The sequence below is a fragment of the Mastomys coucha genome, unplaced genomic scaffold (assembly GCF_008632895.1).
Source record: "Mastomys coucha isolate ucsf_1 unplaced genomic scaffold, UCSF_Mcou_1 pScaffold3, whole genome shotgun sequence".
Taxonomy (NCBI): domain Eukaryota; kingdom Metazoa; phylum Chordata; class Mammalia; order Rodentia; family Muridae; genus Mastomys; species Mastomys coucha.
Genome location: NW_022196909.1, coordinates 46,443,151 through 46,462,834, shown reverse-complemented (window position 1 = coordinate 46,462,834; position 19,684 = coordinate 46,443,151). Strand labels below are relative to the sequence as shown.

Below are 19,684 nucleotides of genomic sequence, written 5' to 3'. Positions count from 1 at the left end.
TGAAGGTCCTGAGTTCAAATCCTAGCAACCAGATGGTGGCTCACAAACACCTGTAATGAGATCTGATGCCCTCTCTGGTATGTCTGAAGACAGCTACAGTGTACCACATGATGGCTCACGGCCATCTGCATAGCTACAGTGTACTCATACACATGAAATAAATAAATAAATAAATAAATAAATCTTTAAAAAAAAAAATCCAAGGCTTAGCTGGGCATGGTGATACATGCCTTTAATCCCAACACTTGGGAGACAGAGACAAGTACATCTCTAAGTTCAAGGCAAAACTGGTCTACAAAGCAAGTCTAGGATAGCCCAGAGCTGGTTACAAAGAGAAATCTGGTCTCAAAAATACAAAAAAGAAAAGAAAAAAGGAATTCAAAGGTTCCCAGTAAAACAGAAAAAAAAAAAAAAAGACTTAATAATTGTTATGTGAATGGTTGGTTTGTTTACATGTATAGTCGGAGTACCATGTGCATGCACTGAGGGACTGGAATAATAGACCATTATGAGCCACCATATGGGTGCTAGGAACTCAGTCCCGATCCTCTGGAACAGCACCAGTTCTTTTAATCATTCAGCTGTCTCTCCAGCCCCCAACTACAAAATTTTGAAGAAGCACTTGGATGTAGACAGAAAATATTCCGTGATTACAATCCTCAGGTGGCAGAGAACACTAAATGTGAGGACAGTGTCTGTCCTCGCTGCTGGATTCCAAATGAGGAGTTCTGCCTGGCACAAGATCTCTGGCCTTGCTGGGCGGTGGTGGCGCACGCCTTTAATCCCAGCACTTGGGAGGCAGAGAGAGGTGGATTTCTGAGTTGGAGGCCAGCCTGGTCTACAGAGTAAGTTCCAGGACAGCCAGGGCTACGCAGAGAAACCCTGTCTCGAAAAAAACAAAAAAAAAAGCTATCTTATCCTATGTGATTTGCATTAAGCATGTATGGCAGACCTAGTTTCCCCGGGAGCTTCATCCTTACTGGATAAAGTGGGCTGTTACCTAGGGAGGGCCCAGAGCCTTGCACTTCGTTCACAGGCACTCTACTGCAGGCCCAGCCCCTAGTCATAAGGAAGACCTTCTAGTGCTCTCTCGTTTCCAGTGTCCACATTAACTGAGGAACTAGCAAGCTGGTCGGGCTCCCTTGGATAGCAACGGGCTTCCCAGGGAGCCATCCTTGGTTAGGTATCCAGAGTGTGTTTAGACACGTCCAGTTCTACCTCCCCGTCCAAGGACAGCAGGAAACTCCCAGCACACAGGCGCGGCCTCACAGGAGGTTCTCTTGCAAGTGCAGCTGTGGTTATCCAGGAGGCCCAAAGCTGCTTCCTTCAGAGCCTTACTGTAAAGCACTATTTGTGTATTCACAGGTCTCACTCTTATTTTTTTTTAATTTTATTTATTTTAATGAGTGCTCTGCTGCATATACACCCACACACCAGAAGAGGGGGTCAGATCTTATTACAGATGGTTGTGAGCCACCGTGTGGTTGCTGGGAATTGAACCCAGGAGCTCTGGAAGAGCAGTCAGTGCTCTTAACCACTGAGCCGTCCCTCCAGCCCCTGACTTGTATTTTTAAGCATATAAGTGCATCTTCTGGGGAGAAACAATAGGATCACATGTACAATGTGCATAAGAGAACTAACTAGAGAGAACTGTAGTAAAATAAACACAACTAAGCCAACAGAGTAACTAGGCGCCAAGCCCCCAAAGCTGACTGACGGCAGGCCCGCCCAGTACCTGCTCCTTCTCCAGCATGTCTGCTTTGCGCAGGATCTTCATTGCGTACACATGCCCCGTGTCTTTCTTCTGAACAAGCCGCACCTGGAAGGTTACCATAGACATGCTGAGTCAGGTCCGCCCTCCCAAGCCAAGTCTTTGTCTTTCCAGCATTGGGCCGTACCCAAGGCTTCACAAACACTGTTTACCTCGGAAAGCATTATAATTTGAATGTAAGCAATAACCAGAAACAACAGACACTTTCACTGTTACAAACAAATCTACTGAACAGCTGGGACAACGATGTGAAGACCTCCAACTGTCTCCACATCTCGGCAGCTTTGGCTCCGAGTTGAACATATGTATAAGCCTTTAGTTTCAATTTTAAGGCCTAGTTAAAGCCATGGCAAATACCCAACAGTGGACTTAGAACCCTAAGTAGAAATCCCAACATTTAAAATGAAAATAACATTTCAGACCCACTTGTAATCCTAGCACTCAGGGGCAGAAGCAGAACTGTCCCCAGCTGGGAGCTAGTCTGGCTATGCTGTGTGAGACCCTCTGTCAAAAAAACAGAAAAACAGAACAAAACAAAACAAACCGCAAAAAGAAAACCTTATTCTTGGAGAAAATATAGTAAAATAGAAAAGAAAAAAAAAAAAAAAAGGCCAGGCAGTGGTGGCTCATGCCTTTAATCCCGGCACTTGGGAGGCAGAGGCAGGCGGATTTCTGAGTTCCAGGCCAGCCTGGTCTACAGAGTGAGTTCCAGGACAGCCAGGGCTACACAGAGAAACCCTGTTTCAAAAAAACAAAAACAAAACAAAATCAAAACACAAAAACAAAAACAAAAAAATGGAACTTTAAAATTTTTCTCCTCCCACTTTTAATTTTTTAATTAATTTTTTATTTTAGTTAATTAACTTTTATGTGTATGGGTGTTTTGCCTACAAGTATGTCAGTGCACCACATGTACGCAGTGCCTGAGGAAGCCAATGGCAATAGATTCCCCTGGGACTGGAGTTAGGGGCAGCTGCGGGCCACACGTGGACTTAGGCAGAGGTTCACTAGACAGCCCTAGCTGGTTCCCAATTCAGAGATCTGCCTGCCTCTGACTCCTAGGTGCTTGACTTAAAAAACATGAGCCTCAATGCGCAAGTGATCTGTTTATTTTATGTGCATGTGTATGTCTGTGTGTAGGTATGTGCCTGTGTGAGTGCAGATATCCAAGGAGTCCAACAGAGAGTCTCAGATCCCATGGAGCTGGAGTTACAAGCAGGTATGAGCCCCCAAGGTGGGTGCTGGACACTGAACTCAGTCAGGCCATCAGGCAAGAACAGTGTGTGCCTTAATCACTGAGCCAAGTCTCTGGCTTTTAAACACTTTCTGATTTATTAGGAAAGAAGTTTTCTTTCTCTATTTTTTTCATTTTTTTTCTTTTCTTTTTTTATCTGACGGGGTCTATGTAGTCCTGAAACTCACTCTGTAGGCAAGGCTCCAAACTCACAGACATGCACCTGCCTCCTAAGTGCTGGGATTAAAGATCTGGGCCACTATACAGCCTATTTTCCAAGTTTTTAAAAGAATTTAATTATTTTTAATTAAAATGCATGGGTCTGTAAGTGCGTGCTGTCTTCTAAAAATGCAGTACTGGCTTTTAACCCAACAAGCCATCTCTCTAGCCCCATTTCCCAATGCTTTTAAAGAGAGAATTACTGTCCTTAGATGGAGGATGGACTGGCTATTAAACTGGCAAGAGCAGATACTACACTTGATCTCAGACAAAGGACTGAGAAGTGGTCTTTCCTGTCTTTCTGAATTTTGTTTTTCTAATCAAGTACCACGTCCATTTTTCTTTAACAGGAAGTATTTTGTGAAGGTTTTGGGTTTTTTTTTTTTTTTTTTTGGTTTTTCAAGACAGGGTTTCTCTGTGTAGCCCTGGCTGTCCTGGAACTCAGTCTGTAGACCAGGCTGTCCTCGAACTCAGAAATCCGCCTACCTCTGTCTCCCAAGTGCTGGAATTAAAGGCGTGCGCCACCACTGCCCGGCTTGAAAAGCTTTCTTATTCTCCAGGGCTAACTGGAATTCTCATCTGAAGGGTCAATTTTACCGTTTGAGAGTCTCTTTGTGATAACTCGGAGCTCTCCCCTGAGCACTGCTCTTTATCACCTGTGTCTCCTCTGGACAGAGACCGTGTGATTACTGTAGCAGTGAGCAGTCTGCAGGTCTCCGTCAGTGGGCGTGACCTTGCGTGAGCTCATTCCTCATGCTGCTCCATTCCTCATGGTTTTCCTGAGGCTGCTCCGGTAGTGGAGCAGGAGTCCCTGATGAGAAGATCTGGGCTAAGGCCTGGCGTGCAGCAGAAGGGTGCAGCACCTGCCCACCACAGACACAGGCAACAGCTGGGCCTTTAACGCTCTATACTAATTCAAGGTCTGGCTTTTTTTGTTTTTTAAAGACAGGATCCCCTAGCTAACCTGGTCTGGCTTTATAATTGTGGTCCTTCTGCCTCAGTTTCTAGAGTGCTAACATTGCATTCATGCATATGCCTAACCAAGCGTAGGCCCATCTCTTTAGAGCTGTAAGCATCTGGTAGGGAAGAGAGTGGAGACACGATCAGTCTCCTTGAGTACTGTGGTAGTGGGCAATCGACAGCTTCAAAGCAGAGGACTTCTCTGTGCTCGACAGCTGTGTGACGGACCGAGTGCATCTTCAGACTCCTAATGTCTCCATCTGTACAATGGGTTACTGTCATGACTGCAGAATCAATGAGTAAATATACTGCGTATCCTAACATCAGAATCTAAGCACAGTGGGACATGCCTGAAACCCCAACACCGTGGGTGCTAAGGCAGCAGAATCACACAGTTGATGCCAACTTGGGCTACCCAGTGTGACTCTGTCCAAAAAACCAAAGTGTTATGTCCTCTCCAACAAGACAGAAGTGATGTGGACAACGAGTCGGAGAGAAAAGAAAGAAGAGAGTGAACATGTCTATCTAGTGAACTCTATATTTTCAGATAGGCTCTCCCTAGCTAACCTACGGTTATACACCATCAGGAACTCATGGCATGTTAAAAGCTTTGACGTTCTGGAATTTTTGTTTTTTTTACCTCACCAAATGCTCCTCGGCCTATGACTTTTAAAGATTCAAAATCTTCCAGTCCAAGCCTTGTTCTCTTCAATCGAAGAAACTCTGTTTCCTTCCGAGCGTGTGCGGATCTTCTGAGTCGTTTCTAATGTTTACACAAAGAAAAGGAAGGAGAGCTGAAATTCTGAAACCAAGTCCTATCTGTCCTGGCAGCTGGAAGCCGGGCCACACTAGTCTGCGCGGAATCTTCCCGAGAGAAAGCACCACACAAGCGTCCTCTAGCAGTTCCTTCTCCCCTCTCAGGCCATCAGATGGAACAAGCAAGCCACACTGAAGCGGGTGTGGGGCTCCTGAGAACTTCGACTCAACTACTCAACAGTCCATGGTTCTAGCATTTCTAATGGGGAGAGACAAATGAACATCTTCCTTGAGCCCCTTCTTGGGTAAGGTGTTTTTCTAAATCCTCATGACCAGTACATACTAGCATTCAGTCATGACCCAGCCTCAATGCCCTGTCTTCTGGCACATGCTGGGGGCTTGCCATCACTGTCCTGGGCTGTGCCGCCCACCCTTCTGAAGGCATCGCAGAGTTGTCTGGTCACATGCAGCCTTCCTCAATGGCTCTATCTTTCTTTGCCTCACATCTGTAAGCAGTGTGTATAAGGGCTGGGGTAAGGCAGTCCCCTGCTCCAATAATGACTTCAGAAATGTATCTTACTCCTACAGGAGGGGGGGGGTCTGTCAGTTAATTCATTCACTTATTACAGACGAGATCTCACCCTCTGGTGCAGGTTGGCCTCAATCCAGCAGCAATCCTCCTGCCTCAATTTCCAAGTGCTGAGACTACAGGATGAAGCACCACAACTTGGTAAAAAATGCTCACCTTGTTCTTTTAAGTTTTAATTTAGTTTTGCTAACTCCATCTTTTCTTTTCTTAGAATTCTAAAGCTAATTAATTACCATAACTGTGACTAGAGAGATCGCCCTCTCCTAATTAACTTCTTCCTCTGAATGAGTAACTGAATCCAAAGCATGCTAACCCTCAAGCTCCCGTCACTGAGCCAAAAGCTTGCCAGGCACCAAAGCTAACTTGATGAAGAAAACACAACCTCCACGCTGAGCCCCGGGACAAGCCCCAGAGAAATCACCTCTTCATCTTTCAGGCCTTCTTCTTCCATCACCTTTTCTAACTTCTTTTGTCTAAAATAAACAAACAAAGATAAAATACTGTCATTTGTATTCTGACAAGCCTATACGGAGAGAACTGTTAAGCACTTGCAAGTATTCACTTCGATAAAAGGTCATGAAAAACATTTTTATAGTGCATGGGAGAAAAACCACACGAATAAACAAATATCATGACAGGAACAGAATTTCGTGTTTATAAATGAAATCAACACTAGCAAGGTGACTTTGGGTGAAGGCACTTGCCACCAGGCCTGGTGACTTGAGTTTAATCCTAAATTCCCACAAGATGGAGAGAGAACTGGTTCCTGAAAGCCGTCCTCTGACCTTCACTTGTCCCATGGCACAAATGCATATGCACACATACATACACTTAACAAATGTAATTTTTAAACTGTTTAAAAATCCTATTTCTAAAACAAGTAAAAATTTTCATTCTTTGTTAGGTCTACATTTTTTTACAAGATCTATTTATTTATTTTATCTATGTGAGTACACTGTTGCTGTCTTCAGACGCACCAGAAGAGGGCATTGGACCCCATTACAGATGGTTGTGAGCTACCATGTGGTTGCTGGGAATTGAACTAAGGACCTCTGGAAGAGCGGTCAGTGTTCTTAACCACTGAGCCATCTCTCTAGCCCATGATTTTATTTTTTAAGTACAGCCTCATGATGATTTAGTAAAACTGAAATAAGCAAGTAGAGCCTCCATGTATTCAGCAAGAAGGAAAACACACAGGCTGGAACCCCTCCTCCACTGCCCATCAGTAACCTAGACAAGCAGGTGACATACAGAGAGCAAAAGTAGACAGTGGTACTGGAGCAGAACGAAGCCAGGGAGAGTTCCCAGCACCTACAACACTTCACAACTGTCTGCAACTCCAGGACCAAGGAATTTGATGCCCTCTTCTCGCCTTTGCAGGCACCCACCAAGCAAGTGGTACTGACATATAAAACCTGCATACAAAAATACTAGTATTTGCTCAAGAGACAGATAAGAACAAGAAAAATAGTATTAAAAAATAACTTGTAATTACATTTCCATGACCAACACTAAGAAAAGGAATTCCTTCAGTCCTGAACCTTAACTAGGATAAAACTGCCCCTGGACCACGCACGGGTCACCACTGACTGCGCACTGGGCCTCAGATCACACAAACAGTACTGCATCATTAAGAAAATCCGAGACGAGAGTTGCTCTGCCCACTTCTCCTCTTCCTCTTCCTTTTTCTCCTCTCTTTCTCTCCCTTCCCTTCTCCTCTCCCTCTTCCTCCTTTTCCTGGGGACTGAACTCCAGTCTGGCACACACAGTGCTCTCCCACTACCCTACACTGCCAGCTCCTGTGAGGATCTGTGAGAAGCTGTGGACTGTCTGCACTGTTCACTCTTAGTAAACACATCCTCACTCCAGGGGGCAGGAGGAGAACCATTATTATGTATTAAGTTAGATTTATGGCTTTAGTTAATCTACCACAACAATTTTCAGGAAGAAAAAAATAAAAACACAATTTTTTTGTCAGAGGAAATGCCTGTTTCCTTGGTTTTAATTAGGTGGCTACAGAATTATCCAAACTATTATTTTTCATGACTAGGTAATTATCAATACTTGCTGGGTACCTTTACTTTATACCAGCAAGAACAAGAGGACAGTCACTGTTCTAGGGAAACCTAGAAGCTAATGAGCTAGAGCTCAGGAAGGCACACGTGTGGCCCACAAGTCACCTCACGGACCAGGAAGCACGTGTCACATGCTCTGCACCTGGGGGCGAGCTCTTTTGTTTGGTTGGTATTTTACACAGGCCTTAAATCCAACATTTAGCTGGGGCTATCCTAGGTCCTGGTCCTCTGGCCCCCTCTTGCCTCACAGAACTAAATCTGTGAGGCCTACAACAATTCCAGAACAGAGAATGTCCCCGGGACACAGACTACCAAGACCAAATAAGGAGGTAATGCTGGCTCATCAGGACAGTCAATGGGTAGAGGCACCGGCCACCAAGCCTGATTCTAGTCCCCAGGACCTAAGTGCAGGGTGGAAGGTTTGAACTGACCCAGGACATCTGACTTCCATACACATACAGTCACATGCATGCCCATATACTCGCATGTGCACACACTCTCAAACAAAAACAATTGCAATACAAAAATTTTTAAGCAAACGATGGGGCTAGAGAGATGACTTGAAAGTTAAAAGTATTGGAACTAGTGAGATGGCTCAGCGGGTAAGAGCACTGACTGTTCTTCCGAAGGTCCTGAGTTCAGATCCCAGCAACCACATGGTAGCTCATAACCACCTGTAATGAGACCTGATGCCCTCTTGTGGTGCATCTGAAGACAGCTACAGTGAATTACGCTGGAGCAAGCAGGGCCGGAAAATGAGCAGGGGCGGCAGAGGTCCTGAGTTCAATTCCCAGCAGCCACATACATGATGGCTCACAACCATCTGTACAGCTACAGTGTACTCATACACATAAAAACAAATCTTTAAAAAAAAAAAAAAAAAAAAAAAAGCATTCATTGCCATGCAGAGGACCAGTTCAGTCCCTAGCGCACACACATCAGGGAGCTCACAGTCATTGTAATTCCTGTCTTCCTTAGGCACCTGAAAGCACATGGTATGCACTCATGGGAACAAAAAAAACATGAAAAATAAAATCTTAATAAAAGAGCCAAATTGACTTCATCAAAAAGTTTACAAGTCTGCTCACTAAAGACAGTGGGAAAGCTCCATACTGGGAGAGAGTTCATAGAACACGGGGCAAAAAACTCTATCTGAGGTACACAAAGAATTCCTGAAATTCAATAATTAAAAAGTCAATAGACAGCTGGGCATGGAGACACACACCTTTAATTCCAGCACTCTGGAGGCAGAGGTAGATGGATCTCTGTGAGTTCAAGGACAGCCTGGTCTACAAGCAGCATTTCAAGACAGCTAGGGCTACGTAGTGAGACCTAGCAGGCTTGGTTAGGTTTTTAAAACAAAATGGTTATCACCGTTACCAAGTAAGTCATTCGAATGCAAGTACACACATGTTACGACTAACTCTCTAGCAATCTCTCAAGACAGACAGCATTAGCCCCACTTCCCTGGTGAAGGAGTTGACACACTGAAACGTCCTTACGAACTAGCTCCAGCCTCCTACAGCTGCTCCTCATGGGGCAGGAGCTACTCCATGAGATCACACTGCTTTAATGATGAACACAAACAATATTACCAAGTTATTTCTTCTTATAATGCAATGGAGTTTTGGGTTATGACCAGTAAATAGAGTTTTAATAGGGAGGATTTAGAAATCTGCCACACTGTCATCCCACTGTAATTGACAGACTATAACATGGTGGCTGCAACCCTGGTCACCTTTTATGTACTAGATACATGTAACCACAGCAAATTTTTCATTTTTGTTCTGTTTTGTTTTTTTCCTTGTATATAACAGGTGCATACGCACTCCACTCCTGAGCAACATCCCCAGCCCCAAAAATACAATGTTTCCAAACAGAATTCTTTACCTCATTTCTCGTTCTTCATGTTGAGCGATAAGGTTGCTATAAAAATTCTCCAGTGTCACTTTGGTCATTGTCACCCTCTCCTTCGTATGATTACTCATGGATGAGCAAGGTGTTGATCCTGTCATTGCCATGGCTGCTAGAAGGAAAGAGAGGCATTGGTGTGCATCTCCCAGTTGGAATCTGAAAATAAAGCTCTCCCCTGAACCCTTGGTGAAAATAGACATAGGTATAATCTTCCTGGAGAACAAACACAATACAAACAGAGGTCAGGCAAACCGGCCAGATGTGCTGGGTAATCTGTCAGTGTGACACGATATGGAGTCCCCTGGAAAGGGAATCGCAATGAGCGACCGTCTAGACAGGGTTGGCCTGTGAACACAGCTGTGGGGATTCTCCTGAATGATGCCAGACAGAACTGGAGAGACGGCTCGTAGTTAAGAGAACCTGTTCTCGAAGAGGACCTGAGTTCGTTTCCCAGCACTCACTCATCTTAGCTGGCTTAACCACCTGCAAGTCCGGCTCTGGGGACTCTGACCCCTCCTCAGGACTAGCCCTGCTGCACGTACATGTGTCCACACCACATACACTTTCTTTTCTCTTTTAAAGGTTGAAAAGGTGAGCACCGGCCGACAGCAGTGGCTCAGCGCTCTCTGGTCTTGACTGTGGGTCTGATGTGAACAGCCTGCCTCCTGCTTCCTTAACTTCCACAGGGAGGGACTGCAACCCCGGACTATGAGCCACATGCAAACCCTTTCTCCCTCCAGTTGTTCCCATCAGGGTGTCTATTACAGCAACAGGAAACAAACCTGAGCCACCCCATGTGGTATCCTCTGCCTGTAATCCCAGTGCTCAGGAGACACTGGCACATTAGCCTTCCACAGCTCTGACAGGAGAGGAAAGGGTTTATTCTTGGAGAGTAAAGGGTTTATTAGGCTTAAATACCCCAAGCCGTGGTGCACTGAGAGAAGACAAGACAACAATTCAAGGCAGGCGTCTGGAAACAACGGAACCAGAAGCCACTGGGGAGTGCTGCTTGCTGGATCACTCCCTATGGCTACAGAGCCTGCTTTCTTACACTTCAGGACCACTGTCTGGGGATGGCACTAGGCACGGTGAGCTGGGCCTCTCCACATCAATCATCATTCAACAATGTCCCAGTGGAGATGGCTCAGTGGCTCAGAGGCTCAGAACATGGTCTGCTCTTCTAGACGTCCTGAGTTCAAGTCCCCCCAGAAATGTCCCACTGGCCTGCCCCAGGCTAATCTGATGATAGAGATCATCTTCTCAACTCAAGTGTCCTCTTAGAGGGTTCTAGCTTGTATCAAGTTGACAGAACACACACACAAACAAACCTAACATACGCCCTATCTCAAAGCAAGCAAAAATGTACCCACAGGGCTGGAGAGATGGCTCAGCGGTTAAGAGCACTGACTGCTCTTCCAGAGGTCCTGAGTTCAATTCCTAGGAGCCACATGGTGGCTCACAACCATCTGTAATGGGGTCTGAAGCTACAGTGTACTTATCTATAATAATAAATAAATCTTAAAAAAAAAATTACACACACAATTATACATAATTCTATTTTTTGCCAACTAGAAAACTACCTTGAAATAACAATTCATAAACATTCATACATTTATAAAAAGAAAAGATTCCTACATAATTTGGTTCAATCAAACTTTTTTTTCCCTGAGATGGGGTTTCTCTGTGTAGCTCTGGCTGTCCTAGAACTTAGTTGGACTTGAACTATGAGATCTGCCTGCCTCTGCCTCCCAGTGCTGGAATTAAAGGTGTGTGCCACCACTGGCCAGCTCACTGAAACATTTTAATGACAAAGGACTATTAGAAATAATATGAGTAAACATATAATAGAACTGACAGCAAGTATGAAAAATCCAAACAAAATATATTTAGTTATTTACAATAAGGTAAATCAGGTGGCACAGGCCTGCCGTCCTGAAAGGTGGGTGTTGGAGGCTCAGGGGTTCAAAGTCATCTTCAGCTTACATAGAGACTTAAGAGTCCAGCCTGGCACATTGAAAAGGCAAAAAGAATGTGTTAGTAGTTTAGCTACAAGAGAGGAGATCAATAACTCTCAGATTTTCAATTTCTACAATAAAAGGAGTCTCTATGACTAACACTTGATAAGTGTTAAAGTATCTGGGAAGTGTTTACTGCTTGATTTTGTAAGTTTTAATGACAATTAAAAAAAACTAATACAAAAAAGAAAACTGAATCACAGTTCTAGTGCTCAAAGACACCTTAAAAATCAAAGATCTAACTTCCTCATTTTGCGCTTTAAAAACAAAACAACCCCTGTAGGTCTAAAGACTTATAAAATGTTTTTCCCCTTAAATTTAAAATCTCATTTTCTACCAAATTAACCTATATGATTATACTTGGCTCATTGTCAGACAAACTAAACTGCACCAGCGTGGGTAAATGCATTTACCAGTCTGTCCTTAGCCTGCTTGCTTTTGTGCAGAACTGATTTACTTCCCTCCTCCACCTCCCTCTCTCTCCGGGATTTTTTGATAGGGTGTGACTACGTAGCCGACACTGGTCTACAACTCACTATCCTTCACCATCCAAGCGCTGCTGTCACAGGAGTGTGCCTCCATGCCTAATGGATTCTTTCTCCCCACAGAAAGCAGAGCGAAATTCAGGAGGAGCAGAAAGCCAGTTTTAAAGTAGGCTCATTTTATGAAAAAACATGTAAAGGCCATCCCTTGATACTCCCAGCTTTCTAAACTGTTTTGTGCATTAAATTAAGACTTGTAAAGAACGTAAAGACACTTGTTATTTCTAAGAGGGGGAGGGGGGCTTAATCAAACATCAACAGCTGCTTATGTTTGTGTTCTTGGGCTTATTTGCTTTTGTATGTGTGTGTGTGTGTGGTTTTTTGAGACAGGGTTTCTCCGTGTAGCCCTGGCTGTCCTGGAACTCACTCTGTAGACCAGGCTGGCCTTGAACTCAGAAATCCACCTGCCTCTGCCTCTCAAGTGCTGGGGTTAAAGGTGTGCACCATTGCTGCCCAACTGTTTGGGTTTTTTTTAATATTATTGGGGGTTTTTTTTGTTTATTTTGTCTTGTTTTGAGACAAAAGAGAGTCTTGCTGTAAAGTCCTGGCTGGCCTGGGACACACTAAGAAGGCCTGGCTGGCCTGGGACACACTAAGAAGGCCTGGCTGGCCTGGGACACACTAAGTAAGAAGGCCTGGCTGGCCTTAAAATGACCTACCTGCCTAGCTTCCTGGGACTGGGACTATCAGTGGTAGGTTTTATTTTGTTTTGTTTTTAAAGCTATTCGGACAAAAATTATATAAAAATAATGCATTCAGAACAGAGACTCAAAATCAAGGATTTTAGTGCCAAACATTTTGATCTATGACATCAAAAGTAAAGTATTCACGAATCCAAAACACTGAATTACTTAAAAGTAATCTCATAAAATATCACATGGTTTTTAAACAGGGAAGTTCCTACCAATAGCAAAACATACTGCTTTTAGAACGATAGAGGAGTTTAAAAAAAAACAAAAAAAAAAACCCTGTGGTTTCTGAAGCTTGGGTGTGGTTTCTTATTTGTCAGCCTGCACACCCTCCACCCACAATGAAAACCACATGTACTCTAAGTGTGTTTCAAGAGAATACTTAAAACCAGACATTAAAAAAAAAAAAAAAAATCCAGGGCAGTAAAATGGTATCAGGTAAAAGTGCTTGCCACCAAGCCTGAGGACAGGAGTTCAATGCTGGGGACCCACAGGTTGTCAAAGAAAACCAACTCCCACAAGTTGCCCTTTGACATCTACAAACTTGCCACGAGAAGCCACCAAAAGCCTCTAACCACCGCCCCGCCATGCTCCACAAAGTAAAACTTTAAAACGAGGCCAGTGAGAGTTGTCTGAAATGTCTGTACAGCCTACATACATAGTTACTGTATGTGTATGTGCATGTATGTACACACAGGAGGTGGGAAACCATTTCACTTTGGTAAACCAGGCTGGCACTGAACTCACGGCAATCCTCCTGCCTCAGCTCCTCAAGAGCTGGGATTCCAGGCATGAGCCACCACACCAGGCTCTACAGACAGTAACATTTTAACAACTAAAATTACTTAAGGTTGAAAATACAGCTCGGTGTTAGAAAAGAAAGAACACAGGCATGCAGGCAGGTAATGTCTTCCATATAATGAGTAATTAGCTGGCCCACATTGAGCAAGCTAATGATTTTTAGTTGTCAACACACCTGTAGGAAGGAATATACAGACTGGTGCATAAAGAACTGAGCAACACAGCTCTGGTTTGGGCTAGGGAAGTAGTTCATTTGTATGGTGCCTGTCCAGAAAGCACAAGGCCCTGGGTTCTACTCCACAACAAAAAAGGGGCTGGGGGCTACATCTTGGCCAAAGTCACCAGTATTAGTTCCTACACTTTACAAAGCTCTCCATAAAACCAGGGCGTGGGGCTCCAGGACAGCCATGGCTACACAGAGAAACCCAGTCTCAAAAAGTCAATCAACCAACCAACTAACCAATCAATGAATATCCACAGGAAACCGGGCATAATGGAACACATCTTTAATCCCAGCACTCCAGAGGCAGAGGCCTGCAGGTCTGTGAGTCTGAGGCTAGCCTGCTCTACGCAGTCAGTTCCAAGATAGCCAGAGCTACATCGTGAGAATCTTCTTATCTTGAAAAAAACTAAAAGGTCGATGGGATATTATGTGCGTTCACAGACGCCAAATGTAACAGGCCAGTAGAATCTTTCTGTTCCTCAGCCAGTACCCAATGCACTGCCAAGCGCTGCACTCTCCTTCCGGGGCTCACTATGTGGACAAGGTGGCCTCCACCTCAGATCAACCGGCCTCTGCTCCCCACCACGCCCAGCCCTTTTGACCTTTGCTCAAGCCCTTCTCTTTACCTCTATTCATAAAAGGTTTAGCCTATTTCTAATAACCTTTAATCAAAAGATCCAATTAATATTGCTCAATAGTCATTTATGGGTTTACTAGGTCAACCAAGTGCTTCTTATGAGGCGGGCCTTTCCCCCCTGCTTTCCATAATTCACGCTTCCGGCCCTGACCCATAAGCCACTGCAATCCTATTTACTTCAGGCCCTTGGGCTCTGCGAAGTCAGAGGATGGTGGACAAGTCTTAGTTTAGTTTATCTACCTAACAAAGCATACACACTTCATACAACTCAGCACTAGGGACTGTGGACTCAGAATGAGCTCAACCGAGAGCCGACCATTTTATTCACTACCGAGTTGTGCCTGGCTGGACGACTATACAATGGTGCCTCCATCTCTACAAAAACCATTTCACCAATATTTTAATTTCCTTGACACCGAAAGAAAGGTCTATTTTTCTTCACTGGACAATTCAAGATGAGGCCAAGACTACTCCTTAAGAGTCACGAGAGAGAGGCAAGTGGATCTCCTAGGAGGCCAGCCCGGTCTACACAGCAAGTTCCAGGACAGCCAGGGCTACACAAAGAAACCCTGTCACAAAAATACATTAAGAAAAAAAAAAAGTCAGCCAGACAGTAGTGGGGCACGCCTTTAATCCCAGCACTAGGGAGGCAGAGGCAGGTAATTTCTGAGTTGGAGGCCAGCCTGGTCTACAGAGTGAGTTCCAGGACAGCTAGGACTACACAGAGAGACCCTGTCTCGAAAAGAAGAAAAAAAAATGTCACAAGCAGGCTAGGCTGTGGTGGCACATTCCTTTAACCCCAGTGCTCGGGAGGCAGAGACAGGAGGATCTCTGTGAGTTCTAGGCCACCTTGGTCTACAAAGCAAATTGCAGGCCAGCCACAGGTACACATCCAGACCTATCTCAAGCCGAAACCCTCCGTTCTTTGTAAAGTCTACTCCTGGGTGAACACACCTGAGGCTGACGTGGGTGTGTATGCAGAGTCTGAGGACAGAGCCCGCCCTGTTAGGAGGAAGCTGCTAGTTGATGTTTGGGGTGGGGTGGGGCGGGGAGCAGTTCTTGCAGCGATGGTGGTTTTTTGTTTTTTTTTTTTTTTTCTGTTTGTTTGTTTAGGGAAACCGCATGCAATGGCTACTTCACAGCCAAGGTGAGCTGAAGGAAGAGGAAGCAGCGGGGCTACTTCATGCTGCTGACCTTCCTAGTCATCCTGAAACAGAACAAGATTCTCCCATGTCCCTGGGTCCTTGGCAGGGTGCCGCTGGCAGCCGTTACGCGCTGTCTGGCACACTTTTCCCTCAGACTCTTATGCCACACTTCTCCCCGTCCTCCAGCTCGGTGGTTCCTTCTCACGGATCTTCTTATAACCGTCTGCAGACCTCGGGCGGGGATCTGAAGACGACGGGAAGCCCGGTACCCCCCTAACCGCGAAGTAAGGGAGGACAGCCTCCAAGGAAGGTCCCACACCTAGCCCGGGGTGGGGGGTGGGAGGTGGGGGCAGCTCTCGAACTGCGGACACCGTCTGCTTCTTGCATCCCAGGGTGCAGAGTGCTGCTTGCTCACCGAGGTCCCAGAGGGGACGGGCCGGTGGCAGCAGGCGCACACACAAAGCTGGCGACCAGGGCAGCTGGCGGCTGCCCGTCCTGGCTGCGGACAGATGCGTGGACGAGAGGGACAGACAGACAAGGGGGCTCTGGGGACCACAGAAAGGACGCTGGCCAGAGCGCCGGAGTGGACGGACGGACCGCAGGACGCTAGACACTCACCAGACCCGGGGGCGGGGGGGAGGGAGGCGCGGGGCCGGCGACGGCGACGGAGACGGCGCAGACGCGACGTGCGGGCGTCTCGAGAGCGACCGCGCCGCGCCGGGGACTCCGAGGGAGCGCGGCTGCCGAGCCGCGACGGGAGAGGACCGCAGGAAGCACCCCCAACTGCCGGAAAAGACGGCCGCGCGGAGGGGCCGAGGCTCCCCGCTGAACCCCTCGGACGGTGGAGAGGGGCCGCCTCGGCCGAGACTGCGCATGCGCCGCCCGCTGGCGGCGCTCGCCGGGCCGCGGGACTGCGCGTGCGCGGCGCCGCCCCGCCCCGCCCCGCCGCGCCCCGCCCACCTCTTCACGGTTCACCCGGCTGCGCCTAGCCGAGGAGGCTCGACGAATGCCCCGCGGGGCGTTCTCCGAGGTGGCTCTGTGCAGGGGCTGGACTAGGTTCGCCTTTCTGTTTATGTTGCTTTTTCTTTTGAAATAATTATAGAGCCGCCAGAAGTTACCACACGGAAAACCTGGAAGTTCCGTGAAAAGCCAACACCCACCCAGCTTCCCTCCACGTCTTACGTAAGACACCCGTCTCAGCACCCGGAAATTGACCTTGGCTCTGTCCATCAACTAAGCCAATGCGATCAACTACCGTGACCCGGGGATTTAGCGTTTGGCGTGCACTCGCGGGACGACGTCTTTAGTTCTCTGAAATTTAATCAGAGTTTCCCCCCCTCCACCCCCCCACCCTCCTTGACTTCGGATCACTGTGGCCTTAAAGCTGTTGGAACCCGTGGCCCTTCCTAGTTTTCGTTATTGTAAAGGATTAAGGTGCTTTTGTTTGGGGTCAGGTGATCTCTCACACCTTAGACCTCTCCATTGTGCACACAACGGAAAGCCTCTCTTTGATTCCCAGAGGACTGAGCTCATTGCTCTGGATTGGGAAGTTTGTAAACTCCTGAAAAGCGGTGCGATACGTGACTCCCTGCAAAGATCCTCTGGGAGCAAGCGAAGAGAGCTCGTGCTGTTAGTCACGCCCTGAGCCGCCCGTGGAACGTGTTCGGTTTCTCCCTTTTCTAACTGGAAAGCCATACCATAGGATTTGGTTTTCTTCAAGCATCAGATCGCAGAATTTATTTCCTACACGATCTGAAAGATGAGATCTCTGAGACTTGACTGTGTCACCTTCAAAGCCATCAAAGTCTCCTTTAGTCCAAAAAAGCAAAAGCAAAAAACATGGCTGAAGAAATGGCTGGTAGCTCCTCCATCCAGAGGACCAAGTCTCGGTCTTGCTGGGACTGGAGTTAAGGATGCGAGTGTTGCCTTTATGTAAGTCTGTGTGTACGCAAGTGGGGCTGGAGAGATGGCTCAGCAGGTAAGAGCAATGGCTGCTCTTCCAAAGGTCATGAGTTCAAATCCCAGCAACCACATGGTGGCTCACAAGCATGCAGTGCCAGCAGAGGGCAGGAGGGTGTCAGACCGTCTCGAACGGATGTTATGAGTTGCCATGTAGATGATAGAGACTAGACTAGGGTCCTCTGTACTTTTTAAACAGCTGAGCAATCTCTCTGACCCCCCCCCCACTTTGATTTTTTTTTAAAGTTGTGTTGTAACTATTGAATTATCTTGCTAATACTTTCTTTTTGGCTCTTAATTTTTATTTTTATTTTTTGAAACAGTCTTTATGTACTCAGGCTACCACAAACAACATGTTGCTGAAGATAAACCTTGAACTCTCGAGATCCTCCTGCCTTAGCCACCCAAGTCCTGAGAATCCTGGTGTGGGTTACCAAGGATGGCTCACATCTATCATTTGATGATGAATTCCCAAGCAGGGGATAGTGGTGCATGTTGTTATTTCCACCTATCCTCCCCCCAGAATAGACACTCACCCCCCCCCAGTCCCACGGGACACATTTTTCTTCTCTATCTTCCTCCAAGTTCCTAACCTTTTTTTTTTTTTTTTTTTGAGAAAGGGTTTCTCTGTGTAGCCTTGGCTGTCCTGGAACTCACTTTGTAGACCAGGCTGGCCTCCAACTCAGAAATCTGCCTACCTCTGCCTCCCAAGTGCTGGGATTAAAGGAGTGCGCCGCCATGCCCGGCTGAGCTGGGATTCTTAACCAGCTGCAGTTCACAAGAATAGGGACCATAGCCCCTGGCACTGGTGCCCTCCCTACCCACGGGGGTGGGGGGGGGCAACTCTCATCAGCTGACTCTGAATACATTTTCCATAACAGATCAGGAACGGAGCTTGGTAGTCAGTGGCCTGGTGCTTCTCAGACACTGGTGCACTTACAAACAGCTCTCTAAGTCAGTTAAACATAGCAAAACGGGGGCTGGATAGAGAGCTCAGCAGTTAAGAACATACAGTACTCGCTCTTACAGAAGACTCAAGTTCAGTTCCTGACACCCACATGATGGCTCCCAACCATCTGTAACTCCAGCCACAGGAAAGCTGATGTAGACCTATTTTGGGGGCTACTCTATGGGGTTCTTAGATATCTACTGCCCTTCTAAGCGCCCCTCCACCCAATACTAGGTAAGAGAGAAAGAAAGTTAGAGGGGAAAGGGGGCATAGACCTCTTTACACTGTTCCTTGCTGATTAGGGACGTTGAGTTCCTTGGGGCAAGTCTAATCTTAGTTGTCAGAATAAGGTTCAATCCAGCAACAGCAGGAGGAGAAGGGGAGGGGGGAGGGGGAGGAGGAAGAGAAGAAGAAGCCAGCAGCAGGGGATTGGCAGCCACTCTAGGCCCTCTCAGGTCCCACATTTACACTTTCTCCAGAGTCCCTGGAATTCCAAATGTAAACTATCCACAGCTGATGAAAATCACGACCCTCCTAGAGCATGAGACGATCATAGTCAGCCGCTGCAGACAGACTGAAGCAGCCCCATATCCCACACCTGCGATTAAAACAAAAACATAGTCACATAACCTCATTGGGTTTTCAAAGACACCAAAACTTCCACTCTAATCCGATGTCCTTTGGACTCCTCTGACACTGCACATATGTAATGCACAAGCAAAAAAAACACCTACACATATAAATTAAAAATCAGTGGGAGTGGGAGGGGGCAAAACAGGGCTACAGAGCTTAGTGTTTAAGACTACACGTTGCTTTGTGCAGATTCCCAATCTCCATACTGGGGAGCTCCTATCTGCCTCAAACCTCCGCAGATCCTCCACAGGCACCTACACTCACATGCACATACCCTAACACGCACAAATTAAAGATATTTTTTCTTTTTCTCTATTAAAGATTTATTATTATATGTAATTACACTGTAGCTGTCTTCAGACTCTCCAGAAGAGGGCATCAGATCTCATTATGGATGGTTGTGAGTCACCACGTAGTTGCTGGGGTTTGAACTCAGGACCTTTGGCAGGGCAGTCAGAGCTCTTAACCACTGAGCCATCTCTCCAGCCCCCGATTGCCGCAGCTAGCCGATCTGGGCCTCCCTCAACCTGCGGGAGAAACGGGGGTCCTAGTCAGGTCGACAAGGCGTAGGCG

The 19,684-nt window shown here is 46.5% G+C and overlaps 1 protein-coding gene and 1 pseudogene across 5 annotated transcripts in view; both read right to left on the bottom strand.

Annotated features, from left to right (window-relative positions):
- Stk38 (serine/threonine kinase 38) overlaps positions 1-16,297 on the bottom strand; it is a 32,248-nt gene extending 15,951 nt beyond the window's left edge. For 2 of the 5 annotated variants that reach the window (XM_031346472.1, XM_031346475.1), the window contains exons 1-5: positions 16,189-16,293; positions 9,495-9,627; positions 5,951-6,002; positions 4,825-4,947; positions 1,736-1,819 (exon numbers count right to left, since the gene is read on the bottom strand). In XM_031346472.1, the coding sequence (XP_031202332.1) occupies positions 1,736-1,819; positions 4,825-4,947; positions 5,951-6,002; positions 9,495-9,625 (390 nt within the window). In that variant the 5' untranslated portion in view covers positions 9,626-9,627; positions 16,189-16,293. Of the gene's footprint in view, positions 1-1,735; positions 1,820-4,824; positions 4,948-5,842; positions 5,862-5,950; positions 6,003-9,494; positions 9,631-15,619; positions 15,893-16,188 lie in introns of those variants that run through there. The other 3 variants (XM_031346473.1, XM_031346474.1, XM_031346476.1) reach the window with 3 other exon arrangements.
- On the bottom strand, positions 3,405-3,512 carry LOC116075611 (annotated as a pseudogene).
- Positions 16,298-19,684: the final 3,387 nt, after the last annotated feature.